The 13,850-nt window shown below is 37.4% G+C and overlaps 2 protein-coding genes across 5 annotated transcripts in view; both read left to right on the forward strand.

Annotated features, from left to right (window-relative positions):
• The first annotated feature begins 1,192 nt into the window (after window positions 1-1,192).
• Window positions 1,193-4,652, forward strand: LOC132197154 (uncharacterized). The gene is made up of 6 exons (XM_059620249.1): window positions 1,193-1,374; window positions 1,479-1,594; window positions 1,650-1,724; window positions 2,230-2,426; window positions 2,502-3,067; window positions 3,148-4,652. Exons 3-6 carry the CDS (start codon window positions 1,696-1,698, stop codon window positions 4,096-4,098), a joined length of 1,743 nt encoding a protein of 580 aa, XP_059476232.1. The 5' UTR covers window positions 1,193-1,374; window positions 1,479-1,594; window positions 1,650-1,695; the 3' UTR covers window positions 4,099-4,652.
• A 419-nt stretch (window positions 4,653-5,071) lies between these two features.
• Window positions 5,072-13,850, forward strand: part of LOC132197791 (uncharacterized) — a 70,393-nt gene continuing 61,614 nt past the window's right edge. For 2 of the 4 annotated variants that reach the window (XM_059621335.1, XM_059621336.1), the window contains exons 1-2: window positions 5,072-5,233; window positions 5,554-5,727. The gene's annotated coding sequence lies outside the window, so the exon portion shown is untranslated. Of the gene's footprint in view, window positions 5,234-5,553; window positions 5,728-9,098; window positions 9,243-13,850 lie in introns of those variants that run through there. The other 2 variants (XM_059621338.1, XM_059621337.1) reach the window with 1 other exon arrangement.

Here is a 13,850-nt window from a genome sequence, read left to right on the forward strand (position 1 = left end):
TGCTAGCGCTGCGTTGCCAAAACTTTTTCAATGAGAGCGCGGGAAATGGGCGTGCATATGTTGGTAACACCGATGTAATGCGCACTAATGCACATTTAGTGGCTCTTTGAAATCGAAAAGTTATTTTAATTAATCATACAAGTATATCAGATGGGTTAAAGTTATAGATAAATTTACAATCAGCTTGGTATTGGTATTCCTGCTGGAATAAGTAATAGAAGTAGCAGATTAAATGGGATGAACATAGCGGAACGATTAGATAGATTCATTAAAATTTTTTATAAACGTAATTATTAGTCTTTGAAGTATTGTACGATTCAATGTTCAATTTCATTTCAAAATTATTTTTAGGTGTAATATTTGATATTAATTATTATTTATTTATATTTTTTTACGTTCTTACAGCTAGCGCAAAATTTTATGTCTGATTCCTATTTCTTTTAATTTAATTTTTTTTAATAATGCATAAAAAAAGAAATAGAAAAAAAGCATAATTCAATAAGTGCACGGCAATTTTTTTTATATAAGAGTCCAATTTTTAATTTTTGTCTTCTTTCAAAATATAGAGTGGGTCAGGAGTGGGTGATTCCATTATTTTACTGTCAACTATCATCTAGTTTGCTACAGCTAGTGGATTTTTATTACTAGACTTTGGGAAATGTAGTTAAAATGATTTGCAGTGGATGATTTTTACGGATTTTTAGAGAAAAATTCATTAAATTTACATGCACATTCATAAACGCAGCATATATAGCTATTTAGCGCATAACTGGTGTTCATTAATAATTTTTTTTAAAGCAGAAGCACAAAATATTATTAAAGAAGAGATTACTATGATTGTAAGTAAGATTAACAACATAATACTTAAACCATTCATCGATAATTATACAGGAGGTGTATTGTATAGCAAAGCATCAAAAAATTTTAAGAGTGCTATGTGATCAAATTTTCGATAATTTTTTAACTGTGAATCACATTTTTTATGTAAAAGTGGGCTGAAAGGTAAAATCGGGTGAATAGAAAAAATTAAATATTATTTATAAATATAAAAAGATACGCACCGCAACGGGTTGCTGTTGTTATTATTTTTTGCTGCGGCAATTCCAAAATAATTTGATTGTTGATTCCTGCTTAATAATTATTATTATTTTTTTTTAATATCATGCAGTATGACTCCTCAGTCCTCTCCCTCTTCTGCCTCGTCTCTCTGCAGTCTGCAACTCTGCATGCTAAAATCCAAATCCGCCAAAATCTTCAGAAATCTTCATTTATCTGCAAGTTCCCGATCATTTCATTCCCGTTTCAAGCAGCGCCGCGAGTGGTAACACCAACAAGTCGCAACAACTTACAGTAGCAGAACAGCACACAACCACTGTGAGCACAACAGACAAAAAAAAAATAAAAATATAGTGATACATAATGAAATTTTGTTATGTGACCTTGACGATTCTCGACGACTCTCGACCATCATAGAGCAGACCTGTACAGAGCAGACCATCCACCATCCCGTCTCCCGTCAGAGACAGATAGAGAGTCGAGAGGGAAGAGGAAAGAGATGAGTCATTAAAAGCTTGTCTGCGCTGCAGCAACAAAAGTAACACAATAATATCCCGTTGATGTGTCCCGCCTTCATTTGTGTGTTTTAACAGAAATTCAACAGAAAATTCTGGAAAATTCTTCTTGAAGACGTTCGAAATGGGCATACTACTTTCCACTCTTTCAAGGCAAGAATCTAAAGAATTTTTCATTTTAGTTGTATTTTTTTTTACATAATTTTCACAATTATCAAAACGCATTCGGAGAAAAAAAAATTTGCATACATATTAAATATGATAAGCTTGGTTATGCGACATTTTGCTGCCATTTATGATTTTTTTCGTTTTTATTTTTAATAATCCTCTTCATACATCTCACACTTCATCTCATATTTTGTTAGTATTAATATTTTTTCACCTCTGCCTTCAATTATTGCAATGTATTGTATATAGCATTATAATTTTTTTTAAATCATCTTCAACAGCGATTATATGAATTTTAATTATATTATGTACATTTAAATTTATATATTACAATTAAAAATATTCCAAATCTTATGGTCAGGAGAATTCACTCTAGCCCAAAAATTAATATTACGCATGAACAATTAACTTGTGTACTGGTTTTGTAATTTGAATAATTAATGGTATGCCTAAAATTTATGCAAAATTAATTTTAAGACTTTTCCTCCAGGGTCTTAGGGTACTGGTTCCCAGTGCCCCCGGCGGAGGTTGTTGATGATGTGGAGTTTGAGGACACATCACTTCTACAGGTTGCCAGAGCTAAGAGATCAAAGGTTCAAAATCTTCGCCCTTTGCAGGAATTGGTGTTTGAGAAAATTGTGAAAACCTTTGTCAACAGTGGTGTGCTTTTGCCATTTCAAGACCTGCGTAAGAACTTTTGAAATTTGATTTTTAATTTAACGCAAAAACCATTTGAGCTATAAACTGTATTATATTTTTCAGCTCTGTCTTTAAGATTGGAAATCCTTGATCGAATGAAGGCTGAGGGCATCAGCAGGCGGAAGCAGATCATCACGCCTTTAGTTAAGGACACGATCTTCGAAATGGTGCACAGCTTGTTGGATGATTCAATCAAAACATTTGACTTTGCCCTGTTTTCTACATATGACGAGCCTGACAAGAAGCGTGACCTTCAAGTGTGGCAGCTTCTTGTTGAAAAATGTCCAAACTTGGAGAAAATTGTAGACTCTCGAAATTTTCCAGCCAAAACTCAATATGGCAACGATCCTCAGCGCAGATCTGTGAAGAAGGGTGAGAACAAATTCCAGCTTCAAGACGTGCTGCCCTTCCTGCTGCAATTGCCCAAACTCCAGCACATTCTCCTTGGGCCGTACGCCTGTAAAGAAGTTGACATGGCACAGATTTCCCTGTATTTCCCAAACTTGATCTCCATTTTCATCACTTTCAACGAGATTGTCTCTCAATACTTGCTTGATGAACTGTTGGCCCTACAGAAGCTGGAAGTTGTCAAAGTGAACTGGAAATTCCACAGAGATGATTTGAGCGAGGCAAGTTGATATATTTTATGATTAACCTTGTTTTGTTGAACCTGTCGAACTAAATATTATTATGTTTAATTTTCTTTTAGGAGGAACAACGAAATGAGATGGACAAGTTTTTTCTCTTCCGAACGGAGTGCCTCATGAGATTCCTCCACCTTCGGCACAGCACCTTATATGTTGATGGTTATCCCTCAGCATACGTTGATTACAATAGCTACCCTTACAAAGATCTACGGATGACTTTGTCATTAGAGCGCTTAGAGATCCGAACAAAATTTGACTTCAGTATCACTCCGTTTGTCACACACCTGAGACTTTCTGGAGACAGCACACCTGTGCCGCCACCAGCTTCCTTTGCTTTATTGACCAACCTGCGAGTTCTGAGTATACATGGAGCCAGTGGAAGCCTGATTGCCCAAATTCTAACCTTCTGTGGCAAGCAGTTGGAAGAACTTGAATTAATGGATGATCAATGGGATGAGGACGATGTTGCTGTTGACGACGTTCTGGACATCTGCGACACTCTTCTGTCTTGCCCTAACCTGACCAACTTTTCTTTTATGTCTCAAAGGAGAGATGATCATAAGCAATTCAACACACAAATGAATGCCAGTCACATCCAGAAAATGCAAAAGTTCTGTTTGGATGATATCAGGCTCAGCCATGACTACGCTTCAAAGCTGATGGCCTTAGTTTTGACTGCACCAAACCTGGAGTACCTAAGAGTAGCGCCAAGCTTCAGTTTGACACCTGAGGAGTGTGAGCACTTGCATCAGCCCTTGATCGATGGGGATATTCTGCAACAGCTCAAGACTTTCAAGTTTGGTTCCCACCTTGAACAACCTGCCGAATTGCTCGAATTTATCATGCTGCTTCCAGTTCATTCTCCTCAACTTGAGAAATTGAAGTGCTTTGGAGATCTTCCTATGCTTCTGTTGTTCCGGGAGCAGATCCTGAAATCTCGACTGCAAAGAGCTTTCGACAAATGTGGTGATTTTCGTTTTCCGAGTGCCGGGTCATGCTTTGGAGATAATTGATTTGATTGCCTTGTTCAGAGGACACAAAGAATTAAATTGCCTGATGTTATGTTTGATGCATGTATTTGTTTGTTGATAAAAAGTTGACTGCTTCATGTGCTAATGGGAGAATTTTCTAAAACTATGATCACCAGATTTCATATTTTGGTTTCACCCTAAATGTTAATCTTGAAATTAGTCAAATTAGTAGCTTTGCAGCAATTATTGTTCATTATTATTTTTGCATTTTATAATTATTTAAGCCATTCCTTCACACCTGTATTAACTCAAAAGTATTTTCTAATAATTTGAAATTTTTCTTGTATAGCCTTATGCTGGAATAATATAATATGCTGTAATGTCGTGAACAAGAATAATAAATATTTATTCTTCACAGTTGTTTAATCTGCCTCCTGATACGAGTAACAAATGAAAATGCATTTTTATATTTAAAAAAAAGTTGTAATAGAGGCAATCTGTATTTTAAAAAAAATACAGCTGGTTACTTTTTTCTTTTTATTTGCAGCATCACAACACAAATGACAAAACACACAACTTGCTTGCAAAATGATGACAAATGGTTTTCTTTAAAAAAAAAATCAGTTTTATTGTTTTTTTTCTTTCTAAATTATATTATGTAAATGCTGAAAAATGCAAGGTAGTTTCAATTTGCTGCATTGCCGATTGCCGGCTGGTGATAAAATTTAAAGTTCTAAAATTTGCGATTATAATTCAGTCAGCATGAATATAATATAATTATTTCCTCTTTGTCCTATGTGTATTAAATATAATTTTTGTAAAATAAGTAAATCTTTCCAGACCGTTCCACCCAACCCAGATGCTGCCGCTAATAAAGTAAATAAATTAGTATAGCTACCACAGCCCATAATCAATGCGTTTCATAATCGCGCCCTTTTTTATTGCGAGGAGGAAAAATGAGGCGATAGGGGGCGTCGTGGTGATTTGTTTACAATGTTGGTTCACTTATGTGACAAGAAGCACGAAGACAACCACGAAGATGTGATTTGATGAATTCAGTGACTTTTGCAAAATCAGTTGGTGTTTATTCGGAAAAGCATCTCAAATTCTTATTCCGATGCGGCGATCATCATCGTCGACTCCCGCCTCTAATTTATCATCGGTCCAGCGGCAGCAAGTAAGAAAAATAAGCTAAGATTATGTGATAAATTTTTAGAAACCGATTTCTCTCCGCTGCGCTCAAATTTTCAGTTAAAATGAAGAACACTTCTTTGATCAAAAGTTTAGCAAAATCTTAAACCTTTTGCGCTGCGCCTTGCCTTTTTTATGTACCAGAATTCATAATTTGTTTCCCTCTCAAAAGTCAAGTTTGTTCTTCAGTAAAAATTTTAATAAACAGCAATTTGGACTTCAAACAACACAATAAAAAAATAATCATATTTGTAAAAGATTGTTAAAAAGTATGGAAAATTTTGTAAATTTCCTTCCTATTTTCAGATCTTGCCCATTATATAGATTGGCCTGTAACTTTCTCATTCCTTTTCGATGAGTCGCGTTGAAACCTGCAGAAAAGCGGAAGAAAAAGCTGATGACTGATGACAAATGTTGATCCATTATCTCGAAAATGATGCGCATCTCTGACGCAATTGGCTCAACTCTTTTAACATTCAGGTATATGTACGATGAAGCTCAAAATTGAAAATTGAAAATCGTTTTCATCCTCCTGGCGCAAATCGCACTGACACACTCATCGATTTTTTGTTTGTACAGACACAAACATTGTCTGTTTTTTTCGTTCATTTACATCAGACAATTACCCCGCCGGCTCCTGATTTACAAATAGTAATACATATAACACACACAGAGGATGGCTAGCTGCGTTTTTGTTGCGGGGAGTCGAGGGTAGCAGGAGTGCGGGCGGCGTTTGTTGAATGAAAAGTTGCACGAGAGAGACGTCACTGTTTATTTGCGCACAACAATGTCCCTTTGTCACGCAGTTGACTTCAGTCGTGCCACTCATTTTTGTAGCAAATTATAATGAGAGACGAGCCAGGCCCAAGTTACTTATTCTCGTGGCCACAGAAATGACCTGATTCTCTATTGTTGACAAAATAAATTGTGACGATCGACATCCAATTATTATTACATTGGGAACACAAAGGGAATAAAAGCATAAAATTTGCCGGAACTCAATTATTTGTTGAAAAAAATAAATTTTTTTATGGACTTGGGGTAAAATAATTAAGGTGTGGTCTCACTGAAAAAATACTAAACGATTTAAGAATGAATTGAATTGTTTAAGAATACAAATAATGTCACTTTAAAAAAAATGGCTCATCTTTTGAGGTATTATTTTTTTTATGAAATAATATATATATATAATTATATTCAACTTTTGAACAAAAATTAAAAAGGAAATCTAATTGTGTAGCCTTTTTTAATATCTTTTTTATAATTGATTTTTTTTTATTTTTTCCCATTAAAACACAATTTTTTTTCAATTCACAAAATATTATGGAGATATAAGTAAAAAATTGACAATTTTTTTTATTTCATCTTCAGAGGCAAAATCGCAACTCATCGCTGAGTGCTTTTTAATTATTAGCACGCAACTGCAGGTTAAATTCAGTGGCCGAGCAGACGAATATGCGAATGTTTGCAGCAAATAAGCATTATAATTATTTCATTGCAGCGCCACTGGTATATATAGCTCTGAGAGTGCAGCTTTTTTTGTTACAAAAGTGCATTAATTGCTTTTTTAAATGGGGCGCCTGGGGTGGAAACGTCGGTGTCCGGCGATGGCCGCTTGCCAGGCGCTGTCAGTGCAGCAGCAATAATACGTCGGCGCCGCCGTCAACTCGATATTGGCCGCGCGCACTCTGCACGCTCCGCGGCTCGCGTGCAATTTCCTAATGGAAATTATTTTGCATGCATTTCGCTCTCGCGATTCGAATCGGCTTTTGCATTTACATGTTGCATAATAATAATTCCGCAGTGCCAGCATCGAAGTAAAAATAATGAAGAAAACCGTGACCCAAATAATATGTGAATCGCCGGATGACATGTTGGAGAGGGCAGCAGAAGGATAAGATCCGCATCCAGCAGTTTTATGCAAGCCGCTCGGAGCAGAGATAAAAGAGAGCTGTTGTTGGAGCGCTTTCTGTTCCCGGTGGTTGCTCTGCTCCGGCAAGGGCAAAAAAGTTAAGAGAAAATATGCAAATCTTGTTACTCTCTATCTTGATGCTGGCCAAGAATGGAATGTAATGAATGGCACATTTATCTTTTCGACCGCTTAAACTTTAGAGCTGCTAGTCAGGCCGTGGCGTTAAGAAAAGAAGTGTGGCTTGAATATATAGAGAGGACAGCTACGGCTCGTCCGCACTGCTTAAATCAGCCCTAAATTGCCGTCCATATAATTTGGCCGCGATAGCTGCAGGGGGAGCGAAATGCTGAGAGTGAGAAAATTTTTAAACGCCGAACACGCTGATCGCGGCAAATCTCTTTAAGGATCTTCAAATCCTGTTCAGATTACGTTATTTTGTGGGGTAGAGGATTTGTACAAAAAATCAAACTGGTCTGAAATTTAGTTAAAGACTCTACATACAATTAAGTAATGCTCGAATCTTTTTAAATATATTTTCATACCTTTTCAGGTTTCATTAAGATCAAATTATGTTAATTTTAATTTAAAATTTCACTTCAGAAGGAAATAAAATCGAAGCAGTTGATTTTTGAGATTGTGTTTCGCAGGTTGCATAATCAACTCCATTAAGCAACGCCTAAGCCGGAAAATTTCAAAATGTTATTTATATATCTAGCAGTAAAATAATTAATAAATGCGACATTTAAGTACAGGTTTTAAGAAAAATGATAATATTTTAAAAAATATTCATGAATTGACAGAGATTGCAAATTAATTAACATTGAAGATGGAAGTTTTTTTTATGAAAACTGAAGCGATAAAAATTTATTAATTTTACAATTGATACAACGATGAAATTGTTATGAATAAATTAAACAACATAAACCGGCATAGACAATGAAAAAAACCTGTTTGCTAAAAAGTTCATGTTTGCTATCGAATATAATATGGAATAAATTTTTTGAAACATTTATTTTTTCATTAAGAAAATCACGAGTTTAAAGTACCAATGAAAAAATTTGACAGTTTTTCTTTTTGAATTATCCTTCTAAAGTAAAGAATGCCTTAATGCATGGGAAGTTTTGATCTTACAATTAATTGTGCTAACACCGGAAACAAACTTTGGGGTTCCGTAAGCATTCTAAATTAAAATCATCGCATAAAACTGTAATCCTGGCTTCTTAATTAATTGCCAGGCAGCTTCTTTCCCGTCGGGTATTAAAGAAGAGCGCGTCTCTCTCCATCTATGTACACGAGACGCCGGAATTTAAAATTCACAAAAGCCGTCGGTTCAAAGTCACTTTCGCCGGCGCCACTTGATTAACAATATCCCTGGCATCCTACTTGAGGTAGTCGGAGGCCGGAATTAAAAATTAATTGAATATTCATAAGCTCGGCAGAGCTCAAGCAACATCCACCAGTTACGAAAGCTGCTGGAGAGAGAGAGAGAGAGAGAGAGAGGGTTGACCGCAGCGGACGTGGCGCCAAGTGGGCGCACTCGCGGCAAACAACCCCGGAAATTGGCCGACGCCCTGCGAAAATTTTCAAATTTCCAAAGCATAAATTATCTGATCGCAATAATTCTTTCGAAAATGATCCAGAATTCTGGCAAAATAATATTTCGCACCTATATTTTCCGAACGGGGAGAAAAATTCTGCTCGGAGGCCAATAAAAATTTTATGCCAGCGACATGGGAATAGGGGGCGAGAGCGAGAGTGAGTGTTGACTTGGCACACATACAAGCAGCAGCCCCGACCGAGCTGAGCACCACCCCCTCCCCTCCCCCCTCGTGCGCACCGCCCGCCAGTCGTGCCAACTCGGCAGCGCTCGGGCCGGGTCCAGAGGGTTGCTTTTTCGAGCGGCAGGGAGGAAAATAGTCGAGCTTGTGTAGGCCAGCAGGGCGAAGCTCCGAGGCTGGCTCGCCGCTCTTTCGATCCCTCTCAAACTCCACCCTACATCAGCTGAGCTGCATGGATGTCTCATTGCGTTGACCGTCGCTCGCTCGCGTGACTCCCTCGTTAATCTGGCCGGAAGACAACTCAGGTGAGTCTGCAACTTTTTTCGCCAAGGAAGAATAAATTCCTCCTCTTCTTCTTTTGCATACACGCCGAGTGTACTTAGACACACTTTAGCGGTGCCCAGGGGACAAACGTACGGCAGAGAGAATTTGTATGCGCACCTCATCCACTCGGTGTACATCTCATTTTTATTTCAACGTGCACACGGCGCAGCAATCATGCATAATACACTCGCGCTTTTCATTTTAATGCAGAGAGAGCAGCTCTGCTAGCGTCTTCTCTTGTTCTTTCCAGCGAAGAACAACGCACTGACAGAATATGACATCCTCATTTCTAAATTCTTAATTTGCTTCAAATTCAGAAGGTGTACGTATTTCCTTGAAAACAAACTTCAAAATATTAAGAGATTTTTTTCGAAAATAATAAATTTTTAAAATAATTTTTTAGCCACTAATTTTTATTTAAATAATGGATTAAAGGATCCTCCACCATCTCAAACTTGATGTTGTTCCTCTCTCTGTTTCCCAATCGGCCGGGGGAAGTTTTAAGCTCTCCTCTCTCTCTTTCGCGTACACCATTGACGTCACCCGGCGGCTCGTGCAGCGCTACTCAACGCAAGCAAGCAAGGTGGAAGGAAGGAAATATAAAAAGTGCAAAAAATCGCAGCATATAAACTCGTCGTCTTCTTCTTTACGTCTAATTAGTGAACGTATGAAGTTCAATTAAAAGTTTTAATGAACGCCCGCGCGCGGTTGAAAGATAAAAGCCGGCGGTTCTTCTTTTGCCTCCGCTTTGTCACCGATCCACTCTCCGTTTGAAGTAGAGCCGCCGCCGATCGATATAGTTTCTGCGAAATCACTTGCTTATGTCCAAAGTGGAGAGAGAGAGAGAGAGGAAAATGTGGACTGCGGCGGTAAATGAGTCGTGGAGAGCGGCATGTGGCCCGAAACCGACTTTGCGACCGCACTCGTCCGCAGCACCGGCCCGGCACGGCCCTTGTGTGAGTTTCGGGCCAAGCTAGCTCGCATTTCAAATAATTCGCCAGTCCACTTCACCTTGCTGAAATAGCTCTACCCTGAAATTGACGTCCGCAAAGGAGAGAGAAAGACGATTCGCCGGCTAAATATCAACACACACAGCCAGAGGTAAATGTTTCTCTTTTGCATTTATTATAATGCACAAAGGCACCAGACTTTCGGCTTCTCGTGTAGATAAAAGGGAGCAGAAAAGCAACCAACTGCCACGCCAGCAATAAAAGGAGAAGAGAAAGGGCTGCGAAAAGAAGTGTGTGTGCTGCTGCTGCTTTTAAATATGTACTTTTTCCCCGGCGAGGGCTTGTTTCTGACAACGACTGTGAATCTTTTTTATATTCGGCTTTTTTTATTCAAAGCTCGATTTTTTTTTTAGTCTGCAGACGGTTGCGTGCGCAAATTAATTAGTTGTCTCCAAATTCACGTTCAACTTTTCTCCCGAGATAAAACTGTAGACTGGCGGAATGGAGTGATTTGTTTTTCGAGAGGGGCAGACTTGACACGAAACAAGTTGTAAATAAGACGTTAAAATTGCCGTTTGTCAAAAGTCTGAAGTTTCAGCTTAACACGAAGATTTAATGGATAAGGCGAATAAGCTGACAGAGACAACTTACCTCATTTTCTTTCAAATTAGAAATTTTGTCGCATAGTAAATAAGTTATTTTACTTAATTTACGAGTAGAAAATGGCTAATTTATTATAAATTGAAAATGCCAAAAAATTAAATTAGTGATTAAACTCAAATTTTCGCTAGGCTCAGAGGAACTAAAAACGTATTTTTAAGAAAAAATAATGTTATTCTTCTCGTAAAAATAGAAGACATTGAGTTAATTCGAAGGGTATGTATACAATTTTGAAATTTATTGCGATAAAAGAGAGAATGTCTGGTGATACATTATAAAACATAATTGAAAAAAACAGATATTTAATACATACCTCATTAAAAAATTCCTTAAATTCACTTTAAAGAAATCTGTATTTATTAATTGTTGATTTGAACGTAAAATCCTATTATTAACTAATTAATTTGTTTTGTGTTTTAACTTTCTGTTAGTTAATATTCATTATTAAAGAGCTAAGTGAAACCTCCATTTTTAGCATCCAAATGATGATAAATCGTGTGACATTGTAACTCTAAAATTTGTTTAGTCAAGACGGGGGAGCTTAATTTATCTCCATTATTATATGTCACGCAGAAAATGAATTTTGGTCTCTTGTTTTTCTGCCATTTCACATTAAATTCATCGGATTACTAAATTTTCATTCTTAAATTAAACAAAAGTGCTTGAAGACAAACCCTCTGTGTAAAGGACAGAAGTAATACATTAACCGGCCAATTTTCCGCTCGCAGTCGCAGGAGAGAGAGTCGGTATAATTCAGCACGTCAAGTTTGTGTTTTCGCCTCTCGAAGACACTCTCGATTGTTCGGCAAAACAAACGGCACTAGAGAGAGGACTGAGTAAATATTTAGCAGGCTTGATTATCGCATCGCACTCGGAGGGTAGGCAGACTTACTCCTGGGCACAAATCACGCGGCGTGTCGCACAGTGGCGTGTGTGCCTTATTAATAAATAAGGCAGGCGAGATTTCAATCTGGCATAGTGCAGCGTGTGTGTGTGTTTGAGCTCGACGGCGCTAATTAATTTGGATTGAAATTGCTCAACGTGCGTTATTCCGAATGCGAACCTTTGTACCGAAATATACATATGTATGTATAAAAGCATATCTGGCTGCTGTGAAAGTGTAATATGCAAACTTGTCAATCTGCATTAAGCTTTGCTCTCTTGCGCCGTGATAGAACGACAGCAAGGGCGGAGTTTGCAAACTCGCGAGAGAGAGAGAGCGACGGAATTATTATTACAGCATTTCCAAAGTTTGCTTCGCGCGTGGCGCCGCAAAAAGTTGCCGAGAATTTGATGAATAAATTTCAAAACTTGTTTATTAAAAATTCCGCGGTTTTTCCACGCCACTCGAGATTGATGCTCGCCGCGTCAATTAGCAAATTTCTGTGGCTTCTGTGCAATATTTCAAAATTAGAAAAGCGATACGAAGCTTCAACCTCAAACTCTGTTTCACAAACGACTTTTCCTCTCTTAATTAAAATCATAATATAGCTTTAGTTGACATGAAAATGTTTATTGCTTGATCTGAACCTTGCCATTAATTCAGGGAAAACTGCCAATGACGTTGATTTAATTTTTGAAATTTGCCCACCTGAATTTGAGATTAAAATTGGTCTTTGTTAAATTCCTTGTTTGCACTAAAAGGAAGAAAAGAATTAAGGTTCAGATTAAGAGTCTATGATTTCATGAAGTAACGTAAAAAAACGGGAAAACTGCATGAAAATAAATAAATAAATTTGATAAAGAGGTCAGATTTCAAATGTGAAATAAACAATAAAACTTAGTTCAGTAAAAAATTTTCCTTGTTGGATTGTGTTATTTGACTGTAATTCAATTTTTTTTTATAAGATTGTCTTTTCATCTCAAACAGCGAAGCTGTAAAAGCACAATTTGAGTAAATCACCGAGAATTCATTATACTAATGTCCTAATTTTTTTTATGTTTAAAAGTTAATAATTTTATGTTTTTTTTTTATATATTAATTCACAGCAGTCCTGTTGGATAATTAAAAGCACACAAAGCCATTAAGCATTTTAACCGTCGTCGCAAGTCGTAATTATAATAAATTAAAACAAATTTTAGAGTCTTCTTGCAACGAGAGCGGTGCGGTCGTATGCTAATTTCATTTCACCAACAGTAATAACAACTTTGTACGAAACTGGAGCGCCGAGAGAGCTACCCCTGCTGCAACATCAAAAAGTTTGCCAAGTGAGGTCGTGTCTCCCCCATGTATGTTGCAGCTAATCCGAACTCACTCAGTCCGATAACAATTAAATTATTACACTCGACGTATAATTGACAATAAGTCAAAAGCGGCGGCGCGGTCTGCGCGAAACAAGGCCACAGAGAGAGGGGCGTGCGTAAATGTGCGGATCGATTTTTATATGCGAATTCCATTGCGAGTCGCAATGTATTGGATTTTGTGCTCGCCGCAGAAAATGATTTCCATGTGCGCATTACGGGCTGTGGATTATAAAAAGAGGGAGACGGAGATAAAGACGATAGGAAAGCACTGCTGGTTTTTTTTGTCCCCGACGTGTCCCTAATATTTCGCCTGACATGCAATATTCTTAAATAAAAAGCGGCTCACTTGGTCGTGCAGTGCCTCTCTCTCTCTCCTTGCCGCACAAGTATGCTCTCTCCTTGTAGAAATTGCTTTCCGAGGGCACACACATATTGAATTTCAGGACGGAGTCGTTTTTTCCCCCTTCGACTCAAGGACCTCATTAGCCGCGTCGTACTTTCTTTATTGCTTTTTTTAAACTAGGCTGGTGCACCAAATCTGAATTAAGGTCGATAATTAAAAAGGCATTGAAGTGAATGATTGAAAGCTGTGAATTTCCATTTCTGAAAATAATGTCATGCTTTTAATTAACGAGTCCATTAGTCTTAAGATAAAGTTTCCTCTTCCTCTTCTTTTTCACAAACTTTTGCTATAATTTTCATTTATTTTATCAAGTTAATTTTTAGTAATATTTA

This window comes from Neocloeon triangulifer, unplaced genomic scaffold (assembly GCF_031216515.1).
Source record: "Neocloeon triangulifer isolate White Clay Creek 2 clone unplaced genomic scaffold, ASM3121651v1 ptg000012l, whole genome shotgun sequence".
Lineage (NCBI taxonomy): Eukaryota > Metazoa > Arthropoda > Insecta > Ephemeroptera > Baetidae > Neocloeon > Neocloeon triangulifer.

What these genes read in the sequence shown, in the direction of transcription:
- LOC132197154 (XM_059620249.1), top strand. Translation starts at nt 1,696, where the DNA reads ATGGGCATACTACTTTCCACTCTTTCAAG. An exon ending in CTACTTTCCACTCTTTCAAG is followed by an intron (nt 1,725 to 2,229) that starts GCAAGAATCTAA and finishes CTTTTCCTCCAG; the next exon opens with GGTCTTAGGGTACTGGTTCC. An exon ending in TTTGCCATTTCAAGACCTGC is followed by an intron (nt 2,427 to 2,501) that starts GTAAGAACTTTT and finishes TATATTTTTCAG; the next exon opens with CTCTGTCTTTAAGATTGGAA.